This window comes from Echinops telfairi, unplaced genomic scaffold, assembly GCF_000313985.2.
Source record: "Echinops telfairi isolate 266 unplaced genomic scaffold, ASM31398v2 ScPeMD7_655;HRSCAF=1070, whole genome shotgun sequence".
In the NCBI taxonomy this organism is placed as follows: Eukaryota; Metazoa; Chordata; class Mammalia; order Afrosoricida; family Tenrecidae; genus Echinops; species Echinops telfairi.
This window is the reverse complement of record NW_022104553.1, coordinates 10,170,074-10,180,250: the sequence shown is the minus strand read 5'-3', so window position 1 is coordinate 10,180,250 and position 10,177 is coordinate 10,170,074. Positions and strand designations below refer to the sequence as shown.

At 48.3% G+C, this 10,177-nt stretch overlaps 1 protein-coding gene across 1 annotated transcript; it reads right to left on the bottom strand.

Moving 5' to 3' along the window:
• Positions 1-6,288: 6,288 nt before the first annotated feature.
• AIF1 (allograft inflammatory factor 1) lies at positions 6,289-8,005 on the bottom strand. Its single transcript, XM_004711696.2, has 6 exons — positions 7,910-8,005; positions 7,720-7,781; positions 7,540-7,606; positions 7,116-7,157; positions 6,800-6,962; positions 6,289-6,382 (listed from the first exon to the last, which is right to left on the bottom strand). Exons 1-6 carry the CDS (start codon positions 7,932-7,934, stop codon positions 6,298-6,300), a joined length of 444 nt encoding a protein of 147 aa, XP_004711753.1. The 5' UTR covers positions 7,935-8,005; the 3' UTR covers positions 6,289-6,297.
• Positions 8,006-10,177: the final 2,172 nt, after the last annotated feature.

The window sequence follows — 10,177 nt, the reverse complement described above, 5'->3', positions numbered from 1 at the left end:
AGTGGGCACGCCCACTATTTGCATAAAGGGCGGGGCGCGTTCTCCCCTAGCCTTCTTTCCTGCCAAGGCTGTCCGTATTTAAAAAAAAGGCAGAGCGTACCGAGCCTGCGGGAGATATTTGCATAAGGAGGCGGGCCTTATAGGCTGTAAGCCACTGGTTGGCTGAGGAGGCGGGCCTCCAGCGTCGGCCGTTGGGACGTAAGAGGGGTGGGGCCGGCCGGCCAGGCGGTTGGGACGCAGAATTTACTCGACGGACTGGGGAGGAAGAGGCGGGGCGTGCGTCACGCGTTCGTGGAAAGCTCGGAGCCGGGAGACGTAGGGCGTCTGTGGAAGGAAGCGGTGCAAGATCCGTGGCGCTTTCAGTGGAAGGGAGCGGGAGAGGGGGGAGGGGCGGGAGGGTGTGTGTGTGTGTGTGTGTGTGTGTGTGTGTGTGTGTGAGAAAGCGCGCCAGGGGCGGGGACTGGCTTTGATTAAATCACGTCATGTAAATGAGGCGGGTAGACGGCCAATCCAAAGGTCCCGGGGAACATATCTGCACCACATAGCGGAAGCCTTCTTTGGGTAGTTCTACTTATTTGCATAATATATGCAAATCTTGGAACAAAGCTGAGGCTAAGAATGACCGATTCACCAAAATACCTGCAACCCATGACCAAGGCGGATACTAATTTTTATAACCTATCATTTTCATGAGAATACTTGTATGTTTTATATTATTGGCAGTTTGTATTGACAACGGTTTCATTTTACAAGATGCAGTTGTGCTAGTTATTACCTTCCTTTGTCTCTTATTAACTCAGTTGCAGGACCCCCTGCTCCACTGAGACCTACTACCCCTCCACAAATACATTTTGAAGGTCCACTCAGATCAATGTTACCATGGACGTATGTACAGATTGTTAAAGAAGTACAGAGAGAAATCCTGCCGTGCTTGGGGAGATAGAAATATTTTCAGAATATCGTGACTTTTGGAAGGGTCTGTGAACAACTTGTTCGAATTTAGCCGAGTTTGAGCTTCCGACTCAGAGAGGGCCCGTAGACAGCAAAACACAGCCTGGTCCTTGGCCACTCTCACAGTCGATGCTGTGCTTGAGCTGTTGGTGCAACCCTTGTGCCAGCCCATCTCGTTGAGAGTCTTCTTTTCCTGACCACCTGCTTTGCAGTAGCGCCCTGTGGCACAGTGCGAGGCAATGGGCAACTAACCATAGGTGCTTTATTCGTGTTTTATTCACACCCAGCAGTCACGCAGGAAGAAAGATGAGCCTCTCTGCGCTTCTAAAGACTTCCAGCCCTTGCAAACTATGAAGCAGTTTTTGATCAGAAACGTGTGCTCTGTAGGCTGACTGTAATTTGGAACTGACACAAAGGTAGCTTGTGAAGGTTAGGTTTTCTATTAAGCAAGAGGCCCTTCTCCAGGGACTGATCCATCTTGCTAACATATCCAAAGTGCATGAGATGAAGTCACACCGTCTTCACTTTTAAAGAGCATTCTGGCTCTACCTCCTCCATGACATTTATTTGTTCCTCGGGGAGCACTTGGAGGGATCAAGGGAGGGAGGGAGAACATCAGAGACAGTGAGACATGGTGAGAAACCACAGTGGCAGAGGCAATGGAACCGGAAGATGGGACAAGAGTGTGGTGGGCTTCATTACCTACAGATAAGAGGTTATGCTGGGCGTAGAGAACTGTAGGGTGAAAGAATTGGGTGCCTGCTGACATGAGGCTTTCTTCTGGTGGGGTGGGGTGCCTATGAACACTTGTCAGGGGAGCTAGGCTTGCCAACCCATGAAACAAAGCCGAGAGCCTTCCATACTGAGGCTAGTGGAGGAAGTGTCTCTGGGCAGTTATTGGAGAGGCTAAAGGATGTTTTAACCATTGCTATAGCCGGACAGAGGCCATTGAGGGGCTGAAGAGCCAAGAGACCAAGGGTCAAGGAGGGGCATGCCTGTGGGCATGGCTGAAAAAACAAAACAGAAATTTGTTCTGATTGAAGAACTGGGTCCTGAGTTAATTCTGATCCTGAATTGTAAACTGCTTACTTCGCTAATAAATGCAAAATTGTGAGTATTGTCTGTGATATCTCTGTGGCCATTACCCCATTGGAGAAGTAGACAGTGCCATGGGAGGGTTGGAGGCATGCCTGAACTCTGTTTCATAGAAATCAGCTTTGGGCTGTTGATCCTGATTCTCCTTCTCCCTTGTAAAATTAGAAGAGGCCAGACACTGCCCTCATGCCATTTTTACACCTGGTCTATCTACAACCATTGTCTCAGTTGATGGTGGTCTCAAAAATCCCACTAAGAATAAACTTAAAGGGCCCTGTAGCAGGGCATCCATACCCTACCAACTATAATAAAGTAAAGCACACACAGCGGAAGACGGTCATGTTGAAAATGCATTACTTAGGCACATCAAAAGATTAAAACGAGAGCCCACATATTGGAAAAAAATTTTACCAACAGCACATTGGACAAAGGTCTAATTACCAAAATCTACAGAACTCTACAACTCCTCCATAAGAAAATAACAAACGACCCAATTAAGAAATTGGAAAAAGACATGAGCAGACAGTCCCCCCAAAATGAAATACAAATGGCTAACAAACCCATGAAAAATGTTCATTCTCACTAGCCATCAGGGAGATGCAAATTGAAACCACAATGAGATACCACTTCACACCTACGGAAAACAAAATGTGCTGAAGAGGCCGTGGAGCAAATGGAACTCATAGACGCTGTTGGTGGGCTTGTAAATGTGTACAACCACTATGGAAAACGATACGGCGATACTTCAACTGGGAATTGAAAGCCCATGTAAGCCAGCAATGTCACTATTGGGCTTATACGCAAGAAATAAGAGACATGACACAAGTGGATATGTGCTCTTCCATGTTTATAGCAACACAGTTCATAATAGTAAGATGCCGGAAGTAGCCCAAATGCCCAACAGTGGAAGAATGGATAAAGGAACGTTGGTACGTGCACACGCTGGAATACGAGGCATCCCTGAAGAAGGTGGAACATGAAATAGCCTATGACATAGAAGACCTGGAAAACATGCTGAGTGAAGTCAGTCCATCACAAAAGGACAAATAGGAGTTTCTACTCTAAGGAGAAACACCAATTAAATCTTAGAGGCCAATTCCCAAACAGGGTAGAAAGTCTGCCTACCAGCCATGATCCATACATCACCCTCCCTGTATGCACTTCATAAAAAACCCCTAGAAAGAGGGGACCTCACATTGGCTGGTGTGGTAGTTAATACAATTTCAACTTGATAAAAGAATGAAGGGGTGGAGTCTAGCCTTTCACAGCCTGATGATCCCTCCTTGTGAACATGACCTTCTCATGCGGATTCTGGAAACTTCCTCTCTCTTGATTCTGCCATCAGAAGAGGCAGCTCTCTCTCTCTCTCTCTCTTTCACATTCCTGTTGACAAGCCACATGGAGCCACACTGATGGCAGCCAGAGTCCTGGAGATGCATTCACTGCCATTGGATCCACAGGACTTTCCACCCTCTGGCCAGGGCCAGTGATCTTCCTGCATTTGGCATCATTGCATGCATGTGCTGCGTGAGTCCGAAGAGGAACTCATGTGTAATATCAGACTTATGGGCTAATAGTGAACTAATGGACTTGATCCGGACTGGGCTGGGCTGTCTTATGGATACATAATTATTTCTTGATATAAAGTTCTCTCTTACACATATATAAGGGTTAATGAATCTGTTTTCTACTCAACCCAGTCTTACAGAGCTGCGGTCACCGCTTCAAGAACGGGGAAAGGGAGAAGTCCTTCCACGTAATGCCATATAGCACTGAGACAAGGCTGCGGCTCCTCGGGAAGGAGAGGATAACTCCCCTGGGAAATCAAGTTAGGACCAGGAGAGAGGAGCATCTTCAGCACTGTTGCTAGGTGTGGTGGGAAAATGGGGGAGCAACCTCACATTGGGAAGGGATGCTAAACAAGAATTGTAGGGAACCCGAGGGGAAAAAGCCCCAGTTCTGTGGTCCTGGGTAGACACTTTGAATATGTTTCTACCCAACCTTCGGTGAACCATGGCATGGACTAAGCTCCATGATGACCCAAGACACCGGCCTTACAGGGAACATAGCATCCCCAAGGGCCACACCAGAAGGACTCAAGGCGGAAGCCCAACTGAACAAACGGGGCCCTACCTCAAAACTACCTGTGCCCTTGGACTTAGGACCGAAATACTCTGATGGGAAAGGAAGCCAAGGATGCCAACACCAGGATTGTGGAAATGGCAGTTGTTAGACCTTGGGTGGGACCCCTGGCTAATGAACGGGAACCCAGAACCACCATTTAGTTAGTATCTCAATGCTCCCCTTGCATGAATATGACAGGTATTAATCTGATAGGCAAGGACCTGCCCTTGAAAGGAATGTTTTATAAGAACAGTTTCCCTAGCACACCCCCCCCCCCCCCATATTCAATGCAAACTGAGCTCAATCACTTAAGAAATCAATCTGTACAGGCCTGAATTTTAACCTATTACCGTATATACTTGAGTATAAGCTGGCCCGAATATCAGCCGAAGCACCCGATTTTACCACAAAAACGGCATTAAAAGTGTGCTGAGAAACTCAGCTTATACATGAGTATATGCGGTACTTCCTACTAAACCCTATAAACATGAGTATTGCCTGTGAGTCCTGTGTGACCCCGGGAGAGAACTCTAAGGTCCTGTGGGGAGCACAATTTGGTGCCAGACTTGGTAAACAGGTTGGAATGAGGAGGCATTCCCTGCACCTTGTAGGAATCAGTGTTGGGCTAATGCTGCTTAAGGCGGCTCTTCCTCCTCATGACGTTAGAGAAGGCCAGATGCCCCCACCATGCCACTTGTACACCGGCAAGGACTCCCCAGTTGTCTCGCCATAAAAGCCTTACAGTGGCCTGCAGGGTCCCAGATGATCTGGCCCCAACCGTGTCTGAGCGCATTTCTTAATATTACGCTCCTGACCTGTTAGGAGGCATGGTCTTGCCTCGGAGCCTGTCTGTTGACTTTTTCCTCTGCCCAGTTGACTCTTCCCCAAGACATCCTTTGTTTCATCCAAGAACATCAGTTCTTTCCCTCGTTCATCCATTGATTTGTGTTTTAAACATGATATGATATGTCAGGAGACCTGGTGGTGCAGCAATTCACACTGAACTGCTAACTCAAAGGTTGGTGGTTCAAACCCTGCAGCTGCTCCGTGGAGGAACTATGTGGCAGTTGATTTCTGTAAAGATTACAGCCTTGAAAACCCTATGAATAAGGCAGTTCTACTATATCCTATAGGGTGGCTGTGAGGTTTTTTTGTTTTTAACTGTTTATTGGGATTTGAATGAAAGCTTACAGAGTATTGGTTTCCCAGTCAATAATTCATATACATTTTGTTTTGTGAAGATCACTATAAGTTGGAATCAACAGAACATCAATACATTTTTCATTTTTTCCCTTTTCTATTATTTTTTTAAATCGTTCTATTAGGGGCTCACACAACTCTTATCACAATCCATACACACATCCATTGTGTCAAGCACATTTGTACATTCATTGCCCTCATCATTCTCAAAACATTTGCTCTCCACCTGAGCCCCTGGCATCAGCTCCTCATTTTCCCCCTCTTCCCCGCTCCCCCCTCCCTCATGAACTCTTGATCATTTATAAGTTATTATTTTGTCATATCTTGCCCTGTCCGACGTCTCCCTTCACCCACGTTTCTGTTGCCATTTTTCATTTCTATGGCATGTCGGGCACTGCAGAATCGGTCGTAGTCTCAACTTCAAGAGGAAAGACTCAGAGAGTCACAGAGCTCGGAGTGGTGGAGAACACTGGCCTAAGGTTGACTCGTGCTTTTATACCATTGACCAAGGGCCTGGGTGGCTTGTTTTGCTCTGTACCTGTCATTTCCCCCCCACTTAAATCCTTGCGGACAAGACTGTCTTATACATCTGTGATCGCATTCCATCTACAACCCCATTTGCATCTTCTGGTAAATCTACATTTACAACACCGTTTACGTTTACACACAATAGAATTGCTGATGTGTTGCTCTGCCCTTGAAGGCACTCCCTCCTTCCCTAACCCGGAGGAAGATGGTCTCCCTGCCCCGCACCCCCACTCCCCAAATTTAAAAAGACCACGCTCACTGGATCTGGAGAAGGAAGGTCATTTATTTCATTTTCAAGGTGACTCTGACTCACGACTTTGTCTTGTTCCATACTGAGGACAGCAGAGGTCTATTCAGCTCCACTCCCGCTCCCACCCCCTCACCCCCACCCCCTCCAAATCAAGGCAATTCAGAGATAGCTTTCTTGGCTGGAGGACCTGTTGGTTTCTCCTGTTCTTTCGTTTTCTCCTCAAACATCAGGATCCTGGTGGAGATGGGAAGAGACACGGGGGTCAGGAACGTTCCTCTCAAGAGAATATACTTAGAGGACTCGGAGAGGTCCGGCTTCCCACCAATACAACACAGAACAAAACCAAGACGAAAGTATTGCTAACAAGTCCATGCTGGCTCCTCATTCAAATGATTTCTTAGTCGATAAATCTTGGTGGGAGGAGGCAGTTTCACCCTTCTTTCCCTGGAAAGCCCGGGAGAGGGTGGGATTGGGAGGAGAGGGAACGGGAGCAGGGATGGGAGCTATGAGAACCAGATTCATGGTTGGGGGGTGGGGGGGGCGCTTGGAAAGGTCTCAGGATGGGAGAAATGAAGGCCAGGAGTGTGCAGAAGGTGAGCCTGGAGATAGGAATGCAGGTGCGCATGGGAGAGGCTGGAACTGGACCCTCACATTTTTAGGAGTGCAGATCTCTTGCCCAACATCATTCTGATGAAGTCGGCGTAGCTGAACGTTTCTCCAGAGCCGCTGGACACATCCTGGATTAATTTCTTTAGCTCCAGATGGGTCTTGGTGGCCCCAAGTTTCTCCAGCATTCGCTTCAGGGACATAATATCTGATGACAATGTGAGGGAGGGCAAAAAGTGGGGGCACTCAGCTTTTCTCTTACATCCCCAACTCTCCTGTTCCCATACCCCCTCCTCCTCCTCGGATAGGTAGACTTCTTCCGTCTGGGGTTTGCACAGTCCCCCTACCACCCTTTGTTTACCGATGTCTCCATTTCCGTTGAGGTCAAACTCCATGTATTTCTCTGGTGGGAGAGAGAGCAAGGTGATCACTGGCTGGCAGGTCACAGGCAGTAGACAGGGGCTGGGCTGGGATTGAGAAGGGGGTTGCCCAGAGCACTAGGTAGGGAAAAGATGTGGAAGAGGGAGGCAAAGCAGATAGGGAAGTGGGGGGTGGGGTGGGAACGGAAAGCCTTGTTAAGAGGCAGAATGAAAACTGCAGAACCAGCAGAGAGCTTGCACCTCGAGGGGCAATAGAGGCAGCCTTCCCCCTTCCCACCTAAAAGTCCATGTCGTCCCTTGGTGTCTGTCTTACTTGCTCCTTTTGTGGCAATCCTACTTCATTCCGCCCCCCTCCCTTCCCGCCTGCTCTCCACCCCACCCCCCACCCCCCATCCTCCAACTCACGCTTGAAGACTTCTAGTTTGGAGGGAAGATCCTCATCACTGCTGTATTTAGGATCATCCAGGAATTGCTATGGAGAGAGAGAGAGAGAGAGAGAGAGAGAGAGAGAGAGACCAGAATCGATCTCCTTCCTAGCCTAGGCCCCCCTTCCCTAGGTCTTGCCAGCTTAGTTGTTCCTTTTACCTTGTTGATTTCTTCGAGTTGTTCTTCCTGCTGGGCCTTCAGTTGTCCAAAAGCCTTCCCTCCTGAGGGGGCACAAAGAATCAGAGACCCTCGTCTCACCCCTACTTCTCTCCTCATCCCTATCGCCCAGCCTAGGGCCGTCTAGCTCTTTGCTCCAGTTTTATGGTCCTGCCCGTCTGTCTTCCTTTACCCTGGACATCTCTGGTTTGACTCATGGCTCCGCAGATGCTGGCAGAGCTCAAGAGACAGATGGGGACGGCCAGCGAGCCAGGTCTCTTCTGCTGGCTTCCTTCTCTCACTGACCTCCACGGAGGCCTCTCTCCCAAACTTCCCCTTTCCTCTCTTTCTTCCTCCTCTACCCCTCAGGCCTCACTTCCCCATCAGCTTCTGCTGACACTAGCACCCACGAAAAAGGGGGAGCTGTGTGTGGAGCTGAAATGAGAAAGTGAAATTCTCCCAAATGTCTGTTAATAAGAGGCCCGTGAGCGCATGGAGGAAATCCATTTTGATGGGCCTGGCGGTGCTGGGGAAGAGGCAGTAAGAAAGGCCCCCAAACCAAACCCAAACCAAACCCAAACCAAACCCGTTGCTGCCAAGCGGACTTTAACTCATAACAACTCATATCGTAGACTTTCCTTGGCTGGGATGTTTAGCGAAGGAGACTGGTGGCACAGTAGAGTAGGCATGGGAATGATAACTGAAAGCTAGGTGGTTCAAATCCATTATCCACCCCTCAGATGAGGCAGTCTGCTTCCGTGGAGATGTACAGCCCCGGAAGCCCTAGCGGGGCAGCTCTGCTCTGATCTACAGGGATCACTGTGAGTTGGAATTGACCCCATGGCTATGGATTTAGTGGAATTCTTGGGGAAGCAGATCAGGATATCTTTTTTTGTCATGGGTTCAAACCATGAACGATTAGGCTAACAGTCCAGCACAAACCCTTAATACTACCTAGGGGCAACTCACCACACAGTTGGCCTGTCGGTTTGTGCTGTGGTGGATTGTGTGGTGCTGTGATGCTGGAAGCTGTGTCACTGGGATTTCAAATGCCAGCACGTCTCCCAAAGTGAGCACATTTTAGCGGAGTCTCTAGCCTAAGAACAGACGTTGAAGAAGGAATACACTGTCTACTTCTGAAGAATTAGCCACTGACGGCACTATGGACAAAAATGGAAACATTGTCAGACACTGAAAACTCTGGGTTACCAGCCCCCACAACTGAATGGGTCCAAGGGGCGGTTGTGTAATTGATGGATGAATTAAAGAGACATCATAGGGAACCAGTGGAGAGGTCTGAGGGGCCGGCCCCAATTCCAACTACGTGGACACCTGCCCCTCCCCCCAGAAGAATTTATTTCAGAGGACAGCACTGATGCTACAGCTCAGGGAGAGGGACATGTCTGATCAGAGCACATGGGAGCAAATGAAGAGGGAGGAAGAGAGAACGGAGCACATCCTGGTCCACCAAGCCTGGAGGACGATATCCTTGCTCAGAGCAGCCAATCCACAGAGAAGACCACATGGCCGGCCCCACTATGAGACAGGACATCCCTCACTGACCCATAGCCCTACAGGGGACAACACTGGAGACACAGTGTGGGAATTCCACCAGATCTGATCCCACCACACCGAGACAAAACACTAAGGGCGTGCAACAGAACAGCAAGGGGAACAGAGCAACAGAGTCCCCAGGGAATACCAAAAATAGACTTTGGGGCAAGGGCTTGGCACCCCATCAGACTTGACCAGAAAACACTCCCAAAGGCCAACAAACAGTCCCTGAACTAACTAAAGGCTTTTCTTTGTTGTTGTTTTTGTCATTGGCTTTTTGTTGTTGTTTTGTGTTTTTTTTGTTGCTTTGTTTTGCTCTGTCTTGTTTTGTGCATGTTATTATCTCTGCAGGTCTGTCTAAATAAGATAGGCTGGATGAAAAATCTGGAGGAGAAAACAATGGGACTGACGGTTCCGGGGGGACATGGGAGAGGGGGAGGTTGGGGGAAAGGAAGTGGTGTTAACAAACCCAGGGACAAGGGAATAACAAGTGATCCGAATCGGTGGTGAAGAAGGTGTAGGAGGCCTGGTAGAGTGTGATCAAGGGTAATGTAACCGAGAGGAATTACTGAAACCCAAATGAAGGCTGAGCATGATAGTGGGACAAGAGGAAAGTAAAAGAAAATAGAGGAAAGAACTAGGAGGCAAAGAGCATTTATAGAGGTCTAAATACAGGCATGTACATATGTAAATATATATGAGGATGGGGAAATAGATCCACGTGCATATATTTATACATTTAGTATTAAAGTAGCAGAAGTACGTTGGGCCTCCACTCAAGTACTTCCTCAATGCAAGAACACTTTCTTCTATTAAACTGGCATTTTATGATGCTCACCTTCCTGACACAACCACTGAAGACAAAGCGGGTGAATAAGCAAATGTGGTGAAGAAAGCTGATGGTGCC